Genomic DNA, 22358 nt, shown 5'->3' on the forward strand with positions numbered 1-22358 from the left:
GAGTCAAACTGCCCTGCAGACAGACGCCGCATGGATCCACTCAATGTGCCTCACAGGACTCCAGAGTGGGAGAATGCTGCATCCACCGTCCACCGCTCCTTTAATCACACTTTAACTGCTGTCTGTTCATCGAGCACGCCAAGTCAGCGTGTGTGTGTGTGTGTGTGTGTGTGTGCGCGCGTGTGTGTGTGTGTGAGATATGGTTACATGAGGTCAGTGAGTGTCAGACTCTGCTGTGGACTTAATGCAGAAAGCTGCACACAGCTGATCTGTCTGAACGAGACGACATCGCCCACACACACACACACACACACACACACACACACACACACACACACACACACACACACACACACACACACACACACACACACACACACACACACACACACACACACACACACACACACACACACACACACACACACACACACACACACACACACACACACACACACACACACACACACACACTGTGTTGTTACCTTGTGGTCCCCCATGCAGACATTGGGCCCGATGTTATCATACACTATGGACTTCTCTTCATTTTCAGGCTGCAGAGACACAAAATAAAAACATGGTTCATGTTTCATCATGAATCAGAGTCACTGAACATTTACTCTTTTTATCTTAACCAATCAGCTGCTTCCACAACCGATCTGGAACTGGACTGTGACCCAAACACATGTAATTATCAGAACCAGGACTCCAAATGATTAATAAAGACTCCACCTGCCCCCCCCCCCCCCCCCCTTCAGGGGGAAGTGCGCACAGTTTTTCAAACTTGGACTCAGAGCAGCGAGGAGACGAGACGAGCAGGAGGGATTCACAGAGTGCACGTTCTCGTTCCATCACAGAGAGCCAATCAGAGGGAGTCATGTTTCAATATGTGCACACGAAGAAGCTGTTACCCTCTCACACGGGGATCTGCAGAATAAATCACACTTGTCTGGTTGAACTAAAGACTTTTTAAACACACACACACACACACACACACACACACACTCTCTGGGTTGTGACTGGGCGAGCTGCACCGGCGCTTCAGAAGAAAGAGACAGAGAGCTCCAGAATGAAGCACAAAGTGAAATCCAAATTAACTTCAGACCAATCCGGCGGCTGAGCGGGGTCAGCACACCTGCACCTCGCGCTGCCTCGCGCCGCCTCCCGCAGCGGCCTCGCGCCGCCGCCCCTCTCCATTCGTCTCCGCAGATACATTCATCAAAACGCACACTTGATCATTCACAAAGGCAGCAGGAAATGGTGGGGTTTTTCGGGCTGCATAATCTTTGGACAGATAAACAAATGAGCCGGGAGCCGGGGGCCGGGGGCCGGGGGCCCAGCGGCAGAGAGGGAGCGCTCGCTCGGATAAACATTCATTACCGCCGCTCCCGGAGCCGGTGGCGAGCCGCGCAGCCAGCGGGCAACCTTTGGCGTGTTAGGGCTCGGCAAGCAGAAAATAACATGATGGCGAGTTAACCGACCGTGCCATGATAGATGACGCCACACGCCGGGCTGTTTACGGGCCTGTGTCTCAACAATCTGTGTGTGCTCAGTGAATCATCAGCCAATCTGAGGACACACTAACTGTTCACTCCGTCCACGCATTACACGCAATTAGCCGGAGCATGGGGGGGGGGGGCAAACAGCTGTGTGTGTGTGTGTGTGTGTGTGTGTGTGTGTGTGTGTGTGTGTGTGTGTGAGAATCAGTATTTCCATCATTCTGACACATTAAGTGACAGAAACAAAGTGACTGATATTATTTTTTAACGTTCGAGCTCTTTGTTGTTTCTTTCAGGCTTCAGTCAGCAGAAGAAGAAAGATCAGGAAGGAATTTCTCATTTGTGGCCGACAAAGGAAAACCAAACTTCCTGAGCAGCCCCCCTGTGGTGAACAGTTACTGTACAACACACACACACACACACACACACACACACAGATGAAAGCCTTCATGGTCCAGCACTGTACACAGACACACACGTATACACACTGTACTTTTATTTCCATTCTTTAGATTATATATTTATATATATATATATATATATATTTTTTTTTTTTTTTTTTTTCCAACGTTTGTTCAGTTTTTCTGTACGTTCAGATCATCTGTTGAGCTCAGCAGTGGAACCAATCAGCTTTGATTGAGCAGAAAGAAAAAACGTACAAAATGTTTAAACTTCGGCCCACGAGCTCCCCTTCAATGACAACATGGTTACAGACAACGTGCTTTAACCCGCCAAATGGATATTCATTCCTCCATCTGTGGGGCGGTGAGTGTGTGTGTGTGTGTGTGTGTGTGTGTGTGTGTGTGTGGGGGGGGGTGAAGGACTGAGGAGGGACGTTGTTAAAGATGGCGCCGTGTTTCTGCTCACCTTGAGGACCAGCTCTCTGGCGGAGGAGGACAGGAGGATTCGGTCACACCAGGCGGGGCATCGGGTGTTCATGTACTGCTTCCCCTGACTGCTGTCTTCACTGTACGGGTAACTGAAGAGACACACACACACACACACACACACACACACACACACACACACACACACACACACACACACACACACACACACACACACACACACACACACACAGTCAACACATCAGGGGACCAACAAGCACTTCTACTACCCCGCCTCCATTTTTAACAAATCCCCATCCCCTTGTTCCTTCAGCTCTTTCTTTGATTCTTCGTCTATGGTCAGACTTTGAAATCTCATAAAAGCTTTTTATTGACCATCCAATGAATCAACATTTCCTTTCCTGCATAAAGATTCAGATCAAAACAGTTTCACATTGCAGCAACAGTTTGAACCTTTGAACCTTTCTGCTCGTTCGGAGTCATTCTCGTTAAAGTCGTACAGTAAAAAAAACCCTGAACAGTTTAAAGTTTGGAGGGGGGCTGAAGCAACTTAAATACTGTAAGAACAAAATGCATGTTCACCAAGCTGTATGTCGGCTCAGCTCTGAGGAGGAGGAGGGTCGCAGAGGACGTATTTAAAAATGAAGACAAGCAGCCCAGTGTGCAGGATTATGACTCTGATAAGAAAGATTTTATGGTTCTTTAAACATCTTTTAATTGCTATCTGAGAAATAATGAACTCTTCCTGCACAAAGAGCAGAACAGCAGAGGAAAGGCAATAAATATGAGTGGTCTGAATCAACAGAGGAGTAATAAACATGAGACGGCGGGTCATCAGAGCCCATCAGAGTGTTCCTGAGAAAACAGGAGGTCCATAAGTCTGAACCATGGTCTGAGTAATCTCCTGAATCAACACACACCGATGGCTCAATCACAGCGTCTCTCTCTCTGCCAACTGTACAGGCTGTGCCCGTGTGTGTGTCTGTGTGTGTGTGTGTGTGTGTGTGTGTGTGTGTGCGTGCATCTGAAAGAGAGAGATTCAGCCGCCCATATGTACCGATACATCCCCACACGCTCATCAAAAACAGATTAGGAGCTGCGGCTAACGTCTCAGAGCGAGATGCTATCTGAGAACAGCAGGAACAATCGTTTGATTCAAGCGAGCTGGAGTCGGCCTGATACAGATTTACATTGTTGAGAATTCAATTTGTCCCGTCAGACGCCTCAGATTTACACTCCACACAATCCAATTTTGTTTGTGGCTGCTCATCAGGACGTGCAGCGGCCGTACGAACTGTAACAACCAATCCAATTTGCTCCTTCAGTGCGGCGCGTGCTAACTGTAGCAGAACATGAAGAGAGACGGCGTCTTCTGTGCAGATTCTAATGATTAAATAAACACACTCATCTGGACCTCCATTCATCACACACACACACACACACACACACACACTGATAGTTTAATTAGACTCTGTGCAAAAAGCAGAATACATTTAATAATCATTTAGCGCAGCTTGCTTTGTATGACTGTGTGTGTTCTGATTCATGATGTGTAAATTAAATGTCATTTCTTTAAGTGTCTTTAGATGTTTCTAGAATCTGTATATTTCAGGTATAAAAAGAGAAGTGGTTCAGATTTGATTTGAGATGAGAAGTCGATCATGTCCTCCAGAAACACTTTTGAAGATTCTGGTTGAAATTGTTTTTAGGTCCTGACAGAGATAAATAACTCAGGTTCTCTGAAAAAGACAGGAACTGTCTGTAACAGTTTGTAAACATGTCAAAACTTCGACCAATGTCTGCACTCGGTACGCGTTTCATGAAGCACGCCACCCGTGACTTCTCTGTTCCATTAAAAGTGCCCGAGGGAATCTGTGGCGTACGGCGCCCGAGCACGTTTGAGTCGTTATGACGACTGTGAGCGCTCAACTCGCGGCTTGGGCGCCGTTCAAGCAAACAACAAAAGATGGACGTGAAGTGTCATCGATTATTGAGAAAGCCTCTCGCTCTCATGTTGTCTGTGTGGATGAGCGGACAGAGACTGAGCACACGCCACGATCACGTTAACCTGTGCGTGTGTGTGTGTGTGTGTGTGCGTGTGTGTGTATGCAGGCCGCATGTACAGAGGGAAGTGTGTGAGTGCAGGTCAGCGCCCTTAAAGACAAACGGCTGCAGGTTTGTAGCTAACAGGCAGTCAGAACCTGATCAGACGTTTTATGATCAGTAAACACGGTGAACAGTTTCCACTGACGAGAGCAAACAAGACGAGCCAGGTTCAAAAACAGCAGAAGAACCTTTAAAGGGAGATGCTTGAGTTGCCTTCATCTCGCTCACACACACACACACACACACACACACACACACACACACAGCGCCCCCCCACCAGGTGAACAAACAGACCTGAATGAAGCTACTTAGTGAAGTGCCCTGCCTCCAATTAGCATTAATAGCACTTAAACAGTGGGGGGAAATGCATGGGGGGGGGGGGGGGGTATGCTAATGAAAAGGGCTGAAGGAGTGATCCGGGATAAAAGAGGGCAGCAAAGAATAGGATGAGAGAAACAGAGACAGACAAGGAGGCAGAGGAGAGGGGATCAAGACGGATCAGACACACACAGGCTGATCCAGGAAAAAAGAGCAAAGTCTTCAAAGTCTTCAGGGTGGCCTGGATCCTCGGCTGCTTCCTGAGGGGCGGAGCCCAGCCTCAAACAATCCTCCAATCAGGAACCCACTCACACCTTTATTGACTAACAGGCTCGGGGTCATTTCACTGTTAAACTGATGGAGAGCAAATCAAGTTTCCCTCCTCACCTCCTTCAAACGATGAACTCCTGATAACAAAGTTCAGCGGCACCACTCCCCCTCTGCGTGCGTGCGTCTGCTGACACGCCGAGTCGTACGAGCTGTGGTCATTAAAGGGCCATTCCGTGTGTGCAGGTAAAGGCTGATCCCCTCTCTGTTTCAGCACACCCTGCGCTCGCTCACACACACATAACACGGCGTAATGCGAGCGCAAACACTGCAACAGCTCCGAGTGATTAATGTGTCCGATTAGCGGCGAGTAAACTTGTGGAGGAAGGTAAACGGTCGGAGAGGGCGTGTGGCCTCAGACAGGCGCACACACACACACACACACACACACACACACACACACACACACACACACACACACACACACACACACACACACACACACACACACACACACACACACACACACACACACACACACACACACACACACACACACACACACACACACACACACACACACACACACACACACACACACACACACACAGCATGATTATATATGCAGGAGCTTTCATAACCAGCTTACATGAGCTGACAGCTTCTATTATTCAGTTTGTTTCTGTACATCTGATTGTTTGTTACTTGATGACACAGGTGCGTGCGCTCATCAGGAGGAGCCTCCAGAATAAAGTTGAACAACGACGCCTCGTCATTCAGCGGCTGGGTGTGTGAGCCGTGTGTGCGTCTTGTGAACAGAACATTAGGAGGTGAGAAGTTGAACACATCTGGGCGTGCCTGAGCTCTCCGTGCTGCCAGGTGTGTCTGCTGTTTTCACCTCTTGTGTAAAGGTGAGATCGACGCCCGTCTGAAGGCTCCTTCCTTCATTCCTGCTCTGTTCAGAGTTTAATGTTTGACTCGGCTGCTGACACACCGCTCACATCCGATCTGCTGGCCGTCCGTTTGTTTGTACAGCGACAGTACAAAGGGGGGGGGGGGTGTAGGTCCTACCTGAGTGTGTCACCTGACCTCACCCAGCAGAGAGAGAGAGGCTGCACATACAAACACTCTACATGTTTGTTTTTTTCATTTAGTGATTTATCTCCTCCACTGCTTTTTATATCTCCTCAGAGAATCAAACAGAAAGGATCTGTGAGCGGAGCGAGAGCCCCGACAGGCCCGCAGGACTGGATCAGTACAGATCTCGTCTTAATGTTGTGTGTATTTGATGCAGTGCTTGTTGCTTTTTGCAGCAGGGTCGTTTCATGCTTGGACTTTTGCATTGGTGCTAAATCTGCTGCATGTTTTTTTTTCAGGTTTATTCTGAAGGGCTCTTTTATGCTTTTATGAAGAGACAGAGAGAGACTGGGGGGCGACCGGCTGCAGGGCATTCAGACCTGAGTGTGAGCTTCGTACGTGGGGCGCACAAACTAACCACTGGGACACCGGTGCCCAGTTTGATTTGATAAACACGCCGTACTTAAGTTGGTCATGAGTATCATCAGATTATCTCAACTCAGACTGTTCACACTGCAGACACATGAAGACACCTGACAGACGGGATTTAAACTCGACTTGATTTTGCAGATGTGTTATTGTTCAAAGCAGATCTGAAGGCGTTCTGAACCTTTGCACCTTTTAGTATCTTCAAATGATATTTATAACTTCAATCTGATGCAAACAACGACATCCTGTTTACATCACACTTCACACCTCTTACTGCAGAATGTAAAGAAGAACAAAGTTCTGCTGCAGGAAGAAGAAACAGACAGTTTGAACACTTCGGTGCTTCTCAAAGAGAAGCGACTCTTTGTCTGTTTCAGACGAGCTGAATGAATTCAGTAACATTTAGTGAATAGCTTGCATGCCGGTTTAAAACATGATAAGTCGTTTACACTGAATAGAATCATCGCTCTGATTGATTACTGGTCTGTTGACGCAGTGTTTTTATTGTCCGGCCTCGGCCTCTATTCCTGGAACAGAGCGCTCCTGTCCAGACTTCCCCGTCACACATTCTCTTATCTGCCCGTCTGAATCTCTCCCTGCGTTCAACATAATGATGAATAAGTGACAGGACAAACACCGAGCTGTTTGGCTGCTCTGTATTTAATGAGGCCAATATAAAGCTGTGAATATAGGCAGGGCAGGAAGCCAGGGAGATAAGAGTCACAGAGTCGGGGACACGAGGCCGGAGGAGGTGAACGCCATCGTGGGATGTTGGAGCGGCCATTTCTGAGCCAGGATTGGCTGAAAAGATCAAAAAAGACTCTGCAGATATGTTTGTTTGCTGTAGTCAGGGGAGGCTTTGCAAAACACGCACCGAACACACACACACACACACAGTGAAAAAGATCAGCCAAATGCTATCAATAAAGCTGAATGTTTGCTTCAGTTTGCAGAGCTGGGAGGCTCACAGGCACAACATTGGCAGAGTCAGTCCAAACAGAGCGAAATGCCATCAGCAGCTCTCAGCCTGTTCGGTCGGCTCCGACATGTTTCTGTCTTTAGAGGCTCGAAATGAAGACGAGGAGACACAGATGGCATCCATTTAAGCCTCTGTGTGTAAGACTGTTTTCCACAAAGCCTGGCTCTCAGTGGCATCGTCTCACGCAGCGCCGCTCCTCATTTCCACCGCTCTGTGCGAGTTAGAATGACGGATGTGCTGCTGATTGTACAACAACGTTCCTGTTCAGTAGATCAGCCTTCAACACAGCGCGCACTTACAGCAGCTTTAACCCAAACGTCCACAATGAAGTGCGTCTGTGCTGCTCCTTCAACGGAGTCACGCGCCCACCAGCCCGTCGGAGAACAAGAGGCCTCGTTGGTGCAGGATGCAAACAGCTGAGCTATAGGACTCATGTATGCACAGTGGCTGACATCACTCCTGCAGGCCCACAGAGGCTGCACTGCTGCGTGTGTGTGAAGAGTTCTTGACAGAACAAAGACGGTCAGTGTGGACAGGACAGCCATCTGTGGCAGCTCGGACAATCCTCTCATACCTACTTATCAACACTTATTGAGGAACTGGCAGGCCGCCTTCACACACCAAAATTTCCCCTCATCTGAAGGGCACAGTAACTCAGCCTGCCCCCCCCTCCTCCTTTCATGAACCTGTGAATGTTGTTGCTCTCAGCAGCAGGAGCGTCACGTTTTGGCTAACAGAGCTGCAGTTTTGGAAAGTGTGCGCTAACGTGCCAGGGTGCTTCCCAAACAGCGAGGACACGAGCGTTTATCACGTCCGGCCTCCTGACCCCGGAGTGAGACTGCACAAACACAGACTCATGGGACTGGAGCCATGCAGGACCGCTGCGAACACGTCCTCTGTGAGGTCTTAAAGGGACATTCCAACACTTTTTAACCCTTCACACCTTTGATGGCAGCAGCTTATTTAAATCTTGGCTCCTCTCTTCTGAGCTGCAGCGTTTGAACCTCTCGACTCCTCCGTGTTTACAACATTGCACATCTTCCTCACCATCTCCCAGCAATGAAATCACTCAGGATTGGCCCATTGATGGAGTTGTACCGCTGCTCTGATGTCACTCAAAATCTCCCTCAAAGCCCATTCCCAGTAACCACGTTACGGCCGAATCCATTCTGCTCCCGCTCCCTCATTGTCCACTGAATTTCCTCCTCAAGCTGAGCGTCCCGATTCAATTTTTGCATCGATCTCGTGCAAAAAAAAGGGGCAAAGAAATCAGATCAGAGGAGAACTAAAAGCTTTCCTGTAAATCAATGAAAATATATGAATATGTTACTGCTGCCTTCGTATGTTTTAGGGGATATTACTTCAGTTATGTCTTTTCTAATATGATACGCACCATAATGCAGACTAAAACATACCCTCCTTTTCAGTCATATGGCCATTCTGCAGCCTCAGCTAACATAATGAAATAATGGCTAACGGCAGTCTCTCGCAATGAAGGCGAATATTTGTCAAGCTTTCCTTTTTTTTTTTGCATATTTGGGGAAATAAATCTCAAAAAGAATCAAACATTTTAAGAATTTCTTCAATCTGCAGCTCAGCGACTGAAAGTTGTTGTTGTCGCTTCGTTTATTGGATTTATTGTGTGTGTGTGTGTGTGTGTGTGTGTGTGTGTGTGTCACAAAATAACCAAATAAAGAAACTGGCAACTCAAATTTGACCAAGGTCAAATCTGTGTTTCAGCAGCTGGAGTCCAGTGGCTCTAAAATGAGATTTAAAGGTTCAAACTTTAAACGTCTCAGTCGGGATCTTTTCAACAATGTGAGGCGCTCAGCGTCCGAACAGAGGCGTCTCTTTTGATGCTTAGCTTAGCGTGCACGGCCTCCTGTGTATGAGCTCCTCCGCAGCAGCCGACTGGCTCCAAGTCCAACTGTGACAAGACCCGGACAAATTCCTCACCCGGGTGCCCGAGCACTTCGACTTGTCACGGCCGACTCTGACGGACGACTTCTTGAAAGTTAAAGAGAGGTTTTAAAACGTGAAGAATTTAAAACAGTCCTGGTCTCATTGGGTGACGGCTTCTCCTGCGCCGGGAGACAACAGGCCGAATTAACGTGCAGATTAAATGTTAGTGACTCTTATTGATTTATAGATTTGAGGCAAAGTGAGCCGTGTGCGTGCATGTGTGTCAGAGGGGGCGTGTCCTGATGGCCGGCATTAAAAAGAGTAATAACCTCACAGATGGCGAGGGGCCGGTCCGGAGCAGGCTATGTGATGGAGAACAATCGTTGAGGCTTGATTGCTCAAGGAGCACAAGGCAGAGCTGACAGGGGGGAGGGAGGACACATGTGTGCGTGTGCATGTGTGTGCGTGTGTGTGTGTGTGTGTGTGAGGGGCTGTTTAAGTTTAACTAGGCCACTGCTACCCATTACACGGCGGACAATGATGTGGTTTGTCGCGCACACAGAGTAGATCAAATCAAATTTCATATGCTGCTCTCGGGTTTCATCTCTTTGATTCATCATCAGCTCAAGTATGTGGGAATCATTTGTATTCCGGCGCAGCAGCTCGTTCATGCCTCCCTGCGGGGAGATGATTCAGTGTTATATGGATAGGTGCAAAAGTCAGCCAGTGTAAAAGGACAATAAATCCAGCTGTCACTTATGCAAAGTGATGTAAATGGGGTCTCTGATTAAGACACAGAGTCGTTTAAAAAACAGGGACCGGCAGAACCTTGACACACACACACACACACACACACACAGTCTCAAACTCACAGGCTTTAATCGCTCTATGTATCCCCAGTCCTCACACACACACACACACACACACACACACACACACACTAAAATCCCCCCGCCGCCCTGCGCCTGCCACCAGAGCAGTTTATCAAGTAATTATTGTTTGATTACAGCGTTTCATTATCTGCACTGATTGAGTCACAACCGACGGCAAAGGTCAAGCGCCATTAACGCGCAGCTCCCGAAACATATTTCCACGCCGGCCGGCGTGTTTGCCCTCCCTCTCCTCTGAAAGGGCTAATTGCAAATGCATTTGTTTGAGGAAGAGGAGAGGAGACCCCCCGCTCCGGTCTCCCACAAGCCCCACTGAGACAGAATATCAATGCAGCCCGACGCCTTCACGCACGCACACACACACACACACACACACACACGGGAACACACACGGGAGCAGTTTGGGATCATATCCAAGCATACTTAACGACTGAACGCCATCAAACACACATCCAGCCGCTTTTATTAAACCATTTTGCACAATGAGGAGGTGATTGACTCTCGTTGTTTTACATATTAATAATGAGTCCTCGCTCGATGCGTTCGTGTGCGCCGGGCGCCGTTCACTTCACAGATTCATCATGTTTCACATTCTGTGGAGCTCGAGGAGGTTTTCAAAGGGCAAGGAGCGCTGACAATTCAAGACAGTTTACTATAAAAGCTGGGACCCTTTAAAGGAGCAGTATGTGACTCTGACCCCTAGTGTTTAAAATGAGTACTGCAGTCTAAATGACAAACATTGGAGTCTTGGACTCTTCAGCTCTGCATGGGTCTAACCTCTCTCTGCATCAGTTCTATCTGAACCACGTGACAAAAGGTAGAAAATCTGAGAGCAGTGATTGGCTGCAGGAGTGCGAACACAAACGGGTGAACAAATGTGATTTAACAAAATAAAAAGGTACCTGGGAGGGAAAGAGATCTCCAGTTCATGCAGCCGATCCTTGAACACCGACAGCTCTTTGTCGTACTCTAAAAGCTGCAGGAGAGAAACAAACAACAAGTGTGAATAAAAGCATCCTGTCACATATAGAAGACAAACAGCAGGGGTCCAACATCGGACCCCCGGGTCGCTCCAGGATGAGCGCAGTGAGAGGAGCAGGAGGCCATCTTGGCTGTTTTTTCCATGTTCCACATCAGCTGACCTATTGAGCGCACGCGTGAATGCGTGTGTGTGCCACTCGCCCTGTCCTCCTCGGGGTCTCTCTCTCTCTCTCTCCCCACAGTGACAGTGCATCCACACACTCTTCATCAATCATGTCTCCTCACCCAGCTGTACTCACTCTCCACAGTGTACACACCAACGTCCCCCAGTTCCCCCCCCCCTCACTAAACCCATAAATCATTAGTGAGCAGTGCAATTAGCGGCTCCTTGTACACATTAATTATCTGCGAGATGAACAGGTAGCTCGGGCACCTGCATGACCGCCTCCCTGAGAGACTGACAGCCACGTTTCTCGGCAACCCCCGGAGGACCTCGCACTAGTCCCGCCCCTTTGCGTTCAGACAGGGCGCCGTGGAGACGAAGCGGAGACATGTTTGTTTGCTGGTAAATTGGGCTATTGTACATGTTTCAGACAATTACGGCGTGATGAAGACCACATAGCAGACGCTGGCAGGCTGACACTTTAATGACGTTACATCTGTGTTCTACACGCCGGATATGTTGATGGTTACATGATGGAATATCTGCAGAGAACACGAGACGCGTGCATCTGTACGGAGGACAGTGGACGTCTCGTGAATATTATTAAAGCAGTAACTACAGTCTTCCATCTCCGCTGACATGCTCCTGTCTTACACACACACATACACACACACGGTCTCTGGGTATGTGTGTGTGTGTGTGTGTGAGATGATGTGGCAGTACTGTAGAACAGCAGTCATTACGTGTGTGTGTGTGTGTGTGTGTGTGTGTGTGTTTGGGGACGGGGGCCGGCTCAGAGTCTCGGAGGTTCAGGAGGGCAGATGTGCTGCATTCATCAAACTCAGAGAGCCGGGGTCACCGGAGAGACTCACACAGTGTGGATGAGGGATGGCTGAGCAGGGGATGCAACCCCACGCTCCACTGTACATCTCACCATCCACACACCCCGACCGTCCCCCAGTGTGTGTGAGTGTGTGTGTGTGTGTGTGTGTGTGTGTGTGAGAAAGCTCTTTGCTGCAGATTCTGACTTTAAATCGATCTAAAAGTTCGTTCGAAAAGAAAACCTCAATTTCATGTTTTTTTTTTTTTTAATCTGTCGAGCTGATAAAAAAAAAAACAACTGGTCACTTCTCAGTCACCACTTCTGACCCGGTTCTTTCCTCCTTCTGACGCGGTTTGTAACGACTCACTCTGGAGGTGATCGGAGCTTCTCATCGTGCTGCTCATTAAACGCCCTCCTCCGCTCTCCAGCTGCTGACGCTCAACGCTTCATTTTTCAGGGAACAGATTCGAACCTTGACACCTTTGAATCGATTTTTAACGGCCTCATGATTAATCTTTACATCCCTACCTCCAGGTGGAGGGCATCTCTCTATCAAAGAGTACTTTAAATTAAATAATGTGAGTTTAGTTTAAATATTTGATTTGAATTTTACAACAGCCGCCAACACAAACGGAGCAGCAAGGAATTCATCCAGACCGGAGCAGATCCTGGATTATCCACTAATCCAGAATCTCTTTGAACCAAAAACAGATTCTCAATGGAATCAAAATGTGACATCTAAATATTTGTTTCTGTCACAAGAGGGACAGAAAATAAAATTGTGAACATTAAGAAGACGTTACTCCTGACTCGTCGTCAGCGAGCTCGTATCAGACTGTCGATCTGAGCGGCTCATTGATCAGCGACACTTGAAGGGACAAATGGTGTGTTAGCGTATATTTAGCAGTACTCGTGGTGCTTCTTCAAATCAGTGACGGATCATTTCCTTCAGGTGAGCGTGTGTAAGCTTCTCACTGTTTGTTTAAGGTGGACGTGTGTGAGCAACATATGGCTGCGTGTGTGCTCTTCACTGAGAGTTGACTAATTCATGCAGGAGTGAAAAACTAAAAAAAAACAACCAACAGCTCCCAGATTTCACGCAACATTTCATCTCAGGTCATTTACGCATATCGTTCAGCCGCCGAGCTCAGCGCTTTAAAAAAACCCACAACAGATTCTATTGGTCCAAGGCCTGGGGACATCATAACGCCACGAGGTGTTTGTCAGCCTCGAGGTGACCTTGAGGAAGGAGGAGGAGGAGGAGGAGGAGTGAAGATGAAGATGGGTAAAAACTCGCCTGTCAGCAGCTCACAGATCTGACTCTGCATGGATGATCAGCGCTCTCTTAAATCAGAGGGGGGTTGGGGGGGGGGGGGGGGGAGAGAGAGGTATGAGGCAGGAAGTTTAGGGGGGTAAAAAAAGTGAATACGAGCCCCCCCCCCCCGAGCCGGCTGCGTGTCCACCACCTGTAATTGTGCTTTGATTTACGCGTCATCAAGTATCCCCTGTGACAACACCTGCTGCCATTAAAAAGCATCAATAAATGTTGGGGTGAGAGGTCATTTAATTTGATTTTTACACCGCACACTTGGCTTTCATTGCAGGGGCCATATTTTTCCTGCTTTTTATGAGATCTTCATTATTTTGTGTGGAAAAGCGATAAACTGTCACTGACACGGGGGGAGGAGGAAGGAGGGGGGGGTGCAGGGACACTAAACAAAACCCGACTGAAGCATGCTGCACTTTCAACCTAATAATTAATATGAAACAATCAGTGAAGATGAAGCTAAAACAAGATGGCCTCTCTTCCTTTTATTCCTCCAGTGTGGAGCAGCACGGTTAGCATCGCCTGCTAACTGATCATGACTGCTTCATGTTTTGTACTTTTGTCTTTTCACTGTCTTGTCTGAAACATTATTAATATTTTGCTCTCGATGCGTTTCCAATGTTGTCCTCAAACTGCAACGCTGCCTCTCACCACTAGCTGGCGCTGCAGCCATGGAGCGGCTGTAGCTCCGGCTTAATGCAACATCCAACTGCAGCCGCGGGTACAGTTCGAGCGACGCCCCCTATAAAATGAAGCCCACCCTATTGGTTAGGGTGAGGGTCACATTTGATGGGATTGGATGTGGCGTATTTTGCAGGGGGCGTGGTTTAGCGGCGGCGGGTTAATGGGCCCGCTCTACTGCCTGGATGTAAACAAGCGCAGAGAGGCAGGTTTATCTGGCGTACTGATGGGAGTGTTGAGTAACCACACAGCACGGGCACGGGGATGTTTTAGGGAGGAGCGAAGGCTGGCGGAGTTAGCATTGCTAGCGTTAGCCACGCTCAGAAAAGGAAATTTACCGGGGATGGTTTTAAATAAATTGTGCTCGATTCGGACTGTTTGTTTCGACTTTTCTTACCGTTGGACGAGTCTGTTAGTCTGAATTTGAATTTCAGTTGAAGTAGGAAATGAGAGGAGTTTTTTCAAACGGAGGCGAGCTAACGGGATCGGTGTGAATAAAGGTCACATTTCTTTCAGCATGTCGTCTGCGCTGCCTCTTAAAGCTCTGACGGGAAAATAGAAATAAACTTGAGTGTGGACGACATGTCTTCTTTATTCTTTAACGTCTGCCCGTGTTTAAAGCGTCTCTGAGTAATGCAGCGAGCGACGCTCCCGGCATGACAACGAGCAGCGGGCCAGACAGGAAGGTTCATCACTGACTACAGCAAGTACACAAACACACACCCGCCTCCCGCTCGCCGATCTGCCGACACCACACTGATAAAGTTACAATAAAGAGATACTGAAACAAAATCAATGTGGACGGAGGAGGAGGACGGCCCCCCCCCGTGTGTGTGTGTGTGTGTGTGCTCCACTACAACACACACACACGCTCCTCCCATCTCTCCACCGGAGCACGGCCCCGCGGTGCCCCTTGACGCCACGAGTGCCCGGAAAATTTAATCTTCCCAAATAGTCATCAGGGCTCTCCATCGTCCCGCCGTGACAGCGCCGGGGATAATTAATTATACAATTTCGATGGGAATATCGACTAAACAAACCTATTAATCATAGAAAAAGTCAATAGGCATGGACACATTCAATCATGTCCCGGCCAATGATTACTCCTCTCAAAATACAATAATTATTTTCAAGAGCGGCCCCGAATTAAATTTCTGTCAAGCCGGTACAAGTCTTGCAGTTGATGAAGGATGCGATGGATTTTTCTCCTTCCCCTCTCTCCCGGTGGAGGAGGGCGAGCAGGAGACATTCATCCTTTTGGAAAGGTAGTTTGTTTTATAAGGATCATAACATGGTGTGTTTAACTAGACCATGACCATCAGATTATCTCCCGTGCCCCCATTATGTCATCCATCTTGTCTGGCTCGGTGACGAGGACGAGGGGAGGGGGGGGGGGAGGTATCCGCCTCTCACAGCTCCTGTTACACATTTTCTCCACATTCGGGCTGATCGGATTCATTGATTATGTGGACAGAGCGGAATAATACACGTGGCGTTTATATAAAGACGGATGTTCTCATAAAGACGGATGTTCTCATTATGGCGCCGTCCGGGCCCGGCGCTCCCTCCACTTATTTTTGGGACTTTTTTGCCTTTATTAGATCGGACAGCTGAAGAGAGATGTCGGGACGGGAGAGAGGACGGATTTGAACCCTCGGCTGCTGCTGTGTACGTGGGGTGTGTGACATAACCGTTAGCCTAGCGGCGCCCCGTCCATCACCTCAGTGACACACTGCTGATCACAAGTAAACATGTACACAACACATTCAGATTACACGTACGAGAAGTTTACATTTAAATGTTTAAACTCATTATAAACAGACCTACCACATATATACATATATATATATATATATATATATATATATATGTATATATTATTTTTTTTTTTTTTATGATGAGCGCTAAAATGACCTCTAATATTCCCAGCAGCCAGATAAATCTGTGATTTTAAAGACGGAACAGGGCGAGTCTTGTCGAGGTTTTTTTTAAGCTAGCTCTAACTTTGATGAATAACAAGCGGACGTGTGTGCAGAGTGACATCACGTGGTCAGAGCGGATCATCGTCTTTGCTCCAGGGACGGTTCACTCCCCGGGCCATGAGTGAGTAGAAAGAAGAGTGAGGAAGCAGAACGGGACTTACTGAGGTCCCGTTGTTTTCCCGGAAAACGTCCTGGTTGACGTAAGTAAACAGCTTCTTCTCGAGTTGAAGAACAACCTGCGGGAGAAAACGGCGCTCTGATTAACACGTCACACAGCAGGTGGACAGGAAACAGCAGGTGACGAGGATTCACAATGAATGATTAGAACACCAGGTGTGTTTATTGAACCCAGGCATTCAGAAGAGTCTGGAAAACAAACTGAATGAATATAAATACATGCAGAGCAGCAGTCTGAGCGTCGTAAAGACGAGCACGTTTTTACCTTTCGGTCATTATCACTTTCCCGGAATATTAACTTGTCCACTTCATTGGTTTCTGCAGCTCGGACCACCTGCATGGTGGCTGTGGAGCAGAGCGTCTGCAGGAGAGAGAGAGAGAGAGAGAGAGAGAGAGAGAGAGAGAGAGAGAGAGAGAGAGAGAGAGAGAGAGAGAGAGAGAGGATGAGCAATCATGGAGGAAATTCATTTAAAGGTGAAAATGTAAAAGTGGGTTTGAAAGCGTTTGTGTTCCTTTTTTTAAGGTTTCTTTTTGGACTTTTGACACATCGGGAAGAAGAGAGAGAGCGAGGAGAGACGGGCGGGGGGAGTGGCCTCCGGTCGGATTCTAACCTTCGTTTATTAACAGCAACACTAGCACCACAGAGAAGCATTTCTTAATATCTATTTGACTTTGCTGATGTGGAAGCCGTTCGCTTCTCATGCTTTGATTTCCATCTTGAACAGCACGCCGGCTCTGTGCTGCATGTGAATGATGTTTAAAGCACTGTCTCTTCTCTTTATCTGCCTCTATGTACTGACCCCACGGACTGTGTGCATGCTTAAATTCCCCTTTGTGGACTCTTTTAACAATTAGTTAAACATTCGACCATCTGTGTTTGAAGACAGTTGAATGAGGTAATCCCTCAGCCAGCAGTTCCCATCCCACACAGCGGAGAGAGAGAGAGAGAGAGCGAGAGAGAGAGAGAGCGGCTGAGCTGATTGAAATTCAAAGCACAGATTAGATAATCGGGTCAAGCCAATATAGCGAGCAGAAAAAGGCCCTTTAGACTGAAATGTCACAAATCAGTCCGAAGAAACGGCACAGCAGATTAGAACAAACACCGAGCCCTGAGAGAAAGTGGAACAACTCTCTGCTGCAAGATCCCCCCCCCCCCTCAATTCCTTCATGCCCCCCCCCCTCTCTCTGTTCCCCCCTCCCTCCTTCAGAAGCAACTTTCTAAAGCCCTAACAAATCGCTCCATCTTTCACTCATTTAGGCCATCCAAATGCAGGGTCAATATGGTCCCCCTGGCAGCCAAATGCTAATGCGCTTAAGTGCGCTTAAGCAGCTTTGTGCAATGAATAGGCCAAAGAAGGAGCTAGTGAGAAGGGCAGGAGATACTTTCCCTGTCAAAAAGTCATTGTAGCCACATCCACACACAGTCACTTTCTGCACCTCTGATTAACACTCCTTATTTTCTGCTTCCTGGATTTATTGTTTACATTTCACCTAAAACTAAAAAGATCTTCTTCAATTAAACCTCCATGTTTTTGGACACTAAATGCATCAGCTCGAGCCGCAGATACGAGGACTCATGTTTGATTGTGTATAAGCCTCCTCCAGGGTTCGGGTTCGAGCTCGTCCAGGAGACGCTAACTGCACGTAGAGCTGAGAGACGCCGATGGCTTCATTCTCAGGGAGATAATTGAAGTGCAGGTTTGTCTCAGGAGAGCGTCTCTGCAGGGAAAGTTTAATTAGAGGAGAGAAATAGCTCACGCTTCGTCCTCAGGAGAGACAAACGTCTTCTCCCCAAACAATCACATCCTCTGTGAAGTTCACTCTCTTTAGCTTCAGGGGAACTTAGACGGAGTTAACCCCTCGATGGCTCTTTGAGGGGCGACGCCTGTTTGATACCGTCAGTCCTCCACTGTGCTGATCTTCCACCCAAATAAAGAATCTGCTTTTATTTTGAAATGGACTTTCCAGCAGCTACGTTTTCAGTTTGTTGTGTAGCTGCTTCAGGTTGTGCTTTAGCTTTAGCTTTAGCTCCTTCAGGTTGTGCTTTAGCTTTAGCTTTAGCTCCTTCAGGTTGTGCTTTAGCTTTAGCTCCTTCAGGTTGTGCTTTAGCTTTAGCTCCTTCAGGTTGTGCTTTAGCTTTAGCTTTAGCTCCTTCAGGTTGTGCTTTAGCTTTAGCTCCTTCAGGTTGTGCTTTAGCTTTAGCTTTAGCTCCTTCAGGTTGTGCTTTAGCTTTAGCTCCTTCAGGTTGTGCTTTAGCTTTAGCTTTAGCTCCTTCAGGTTGTGCTTTAGCTTTAGCTCCTTCAGGTTGTGCTTTAGCTTTAGCTCCTTCAGGTTGTGCTTTAGCTTTAGCTTTAGCTGCTTCAGGTGAAAAACTCAACAGAAGGTCAAACAATAAGACGGCTTCAAAGCCCACATCTCGTCCTTCAGAGACATTCGTGTATTTACACGAGAGAGGAAGAAGAAGGAGGTTTGTTCAGGATCTAACCCCCCCCCCCAAATGACCATGTCTTTCTGTATCTTGTTGGACGATGACATGTGGCTGATTGATCAGTTCACAAGTTTATTGACCGACCAATCAGAGCGGTCGGAGGCGGTTGATTGCACCCGATTGATCGCAGCACATCCCCCTCACCCAGCACCACACACACACACGCGCACACACACACACACACACACACACACACACACACACACACACACACACACCACACACACACACACACACACACACACACACACACACACACACACACACACACACACACACACACACACACACACACACAGTCTCCTAAACGCATGACGCACATTTCCCTCTCTCTGATCAGCTGACAGGATGTTACCTTCACCCGTCTTAATTGGCGGCTGATTTAATACTCGACGATTAGTGCGACGACGGGAGCAGAGAGGACTCTCAGGATATCTTCACTTTAACTCATCTGCTGTGACTCTGCATCACATCGCTGCATTATGGGTCAAAAGTCATCACTGAGTGTTTGTGCGGGGGGGGGGGGGGGGGGGGGGGGCAGAGGAGCCTCTGTGTTTGTGCATCAATGGAGGATAATCTCATGACTGTCGGAGGAGGAAGCGGCTGTTTAAAGGAGCTCTCTATTCCAGCTGCTCTCCTTTAGAAGAGAGGTTAAAGCAATCTGTGCCACTTCACAGACCAAACACACACACACACACACACACACACACACACACACAGAGTCAGGCCTTCTGTCTCTGGTCCGTCCAACAGATGGGAGGAGACGATGTGCCCGAATTTAACACACAGACTTAAAAAAACTAAACCCACACATCTCTCCTGAGGGTGTGTTCAACACGTCAACAATCAGAGAGAAACAAAAGTGCCTTTAAGAGACAGAGCTGTTAGCTTCAGCTGAACACATGGATCAGGTCACCTCGAACACCTTTACACCGCACAAACACATCGCCAACGTCTCCCAAACTAAAACATTTCTGTGGTTTGGAGTTCTGATACTTTTGAAATGAAGGCAGGATACGTGATGACTGCTCTCCTCTTCATCATCTTCATCATGACAAAACCTCATCCCCTCTGTGGGCGACGCCACCGCCAGCAGGCCAGACAGGAAGTGAGCTTCCCTACTGCACGGCCCCGATCGGCCAGACGAGGGACAAACGTCCAACCTCTGGACTCACGGTGCTGCTCGCTGGGTTTGACGTCTCACGTCAGCACTGCTCGCTAACACTGAGCACGATGATCACCAGGAGACTGGAAGTCCATCTCTGAGACCATGTCTGGCTCCTCTTTCTGTGGGATGAAACGTCTCCTACCACGGACCGTACACAGTGAACACAGTTTGTTTGTTTGTTTGTTTCCTTGTTTGTTTGTTTGTTTTCTCGTGTTATTTTTCCCCACGGTCTCTGAACACATCATCCTTAAGTAAACGCTCCGTCTGTGTTGGGATCACTTCTGGAAGGCAGTCACTCTCAGAGTGACTACGGGAGCCCGTCAGGGACAAAAACAACAACCTGCAGGTGTCCGACTTTGCACGAGCACGACTCTGATGAAACGTTTTATCAAACAGGATTATAATGAACACAAGGGCTGTGTTTTATGTTCGCTGTAAACTTTTATAATTCCAATATAATCATCACCTGAGTCATTAAAGAGAGAGAGTGTTGGTGTGTGTGCAGAGAGCGGGAGGACGAGTGGACAATGAGCTAACTATTCATTCTTCATTAGCGCAGGCAGGAGACAGGGTCTCCCCTTTGTGTCAGCAGGGGCGGTGGCATTGTCAGAATGCACCATTATTTTCTCGCTGCCATGCAAAGTGCGAGCTGCCAGCTGAGTTAAGGTGTGCCAGCGGGGGCCGGCAGGTTCACAGTGAATAGCTCAGCACTGCCATCACGCCGTTCATCACGCCCGTCCTGCATGCATGATTGCGACATCTGCCAGCGGCGGGTAAAAGGGGGCATCGAACAACAAACTCGGACAGTAAATCAGCTGTGACCCTCTTCGCCCAAATCTGACTGGACAGCAGCCAGAGCGATCCGCTCCTCTCTCGCTAATTTAAAGCCTCTGAACGCCACGGATTCATCAGCGACACACCCGGCAGGGAGACGGCGAGGTGAGAGTTAGCCTGTGTGTGACCCGCTGGTCAGTGAGTGACCCTAGTAAACCTGGCCTGTGTCAGACCCTCACCCCTTCCCATGAACCCTCTGTGCTGCGTGTGTGCGTCGTCGTAGGAGGTCTCCTAACCTGCCCCGCCCTCGCCAATACTCAGAGAGGTAAGAGGGCGTGCAAGGTGGTGATAATGTGCCCTATTTATCTTGGTGCATTCGAACATCTGGGAAACTTCTCTAAAAACAATGGTGCACATTGAGAGCTGCCATTCGGGCTCTACCTCCAGAAACAGACCAAAAGCATTTGTCCCCTCGCAATGGATAATGGACAGGCCACAAATCATTCAGGACAACAGGACGAAGGGCTGTGTGAGAGAGAAACTCAATGTATGTGTATGTTTTGTGTGTGTGTGTGTGTGTGTGTGTGTGTGTGTGTTCCCCCCTGGTATTTAACTCCTCTGCTGGCCCATTCTGCCGGGCCCCGCAGGACAAATTGCCCTGCATGGTTGTCTTTGAGAGGCAGTGCAGCGCGCAGAGAAAAGGACAGGCCTGAAACACAGGGAACAGGCCTATAAAAATTCATCACTTTGACCCCGACGACCTCCCACTTCTGGGGGGTTGCTCACACACACACACACACTCACTCACACACACACACACACACAGAAACGTCCGAGCACGCACTAACCTCAGAGACAGCTGTGAACAAACATCCTAAAATGATCCCCAGGTTCAGATTTAAAGGAACAGAAACTGGAATCATGTTTAGTTGTTGTTGAAACGTTTTAATCCTGCAGCTCTCTCTCTCTCTCTCTCTCACACACACACACACACACACACACACACACACACACACACACACACACATGCTCGGCAGCAGACACAATGGCCTCAGAAAAGCCCTCCACACAGGAAAAGGCCAGCAGATGCTTCATTGTGAGCGTGTCTGTGTGTAAAGTGGAGGCAGTAAAAGGAGGGAGGGCTCTCCTGAGGCGTATTAGTGGCAGTAAGAGGAGGACATTGTCTCAGGCCCAGCTCTTGACACATTACTGCCACCTGTACAAAGAAAACCTAATGAGAGATTTAATCTGAGAAACCTCCCCTGCCACTTTCAGTCAGCACTTTGAAACCAAGCGCGGCAGATGTCTGCAAACTGTTTAACGTAGCAGCTCCTCTTAACCTCTCGATAACACTGTGCATGCTTACATTAACTCAACGTAGTGACGTGGAGCCTCGAGCCGCGCGGCGCCGGCGGCGTCTGCTCCAACGCCGCAGAGTCAAACGCCATTCATCCTCCTAATGAGGGGAAGAAACTCACA

General features: G+C 48.3%; 1 protein-coding gene across 1 annotated transcript in view; it reads right to left on the reverse strand.

Moving 5' to 3' along the window:
- Positions 1-22358, reverse strand: part of inpp5a (inositol polyphosphate-5-phosphatase A) — a gene marked incomplete at both ends in the record, with an annotated part of 34788 nt that overhangs the window by 856 nt on the left and 11574 nt on the right. The window contains 5 exons of the mRNA XM_079362313.1: positions 486-554; positions 2367-2478; positions 11218-11291; positions 16434-16508; positions 16715-16810. Of these exons, the coding sequence (XP_079218439.1) occupies positions 486-554; positions 2367-2478; positions 11218-11291; positions 16434-16508; positions 16715-16810 (426 nt within the window). The remainder of the gene's footprint in view (positions 1-485; positions 555-2366; positions 2479-11217; positions 11292-16433; positions 16509-16714; positions 16811-22358) is intronic.

Source organism: Symphodus melops (genome assembly GCF_947650265.1).
Source record: "Symphodus melops genome assembly, chromosome: 15".
NCBI classification, from domain to species: domain Eukaryota; kingdom Metazoa; phylum Chordata; class Actinopteri; order Labriformes; family Labridae; genus Symphodus; species Symphodus melops.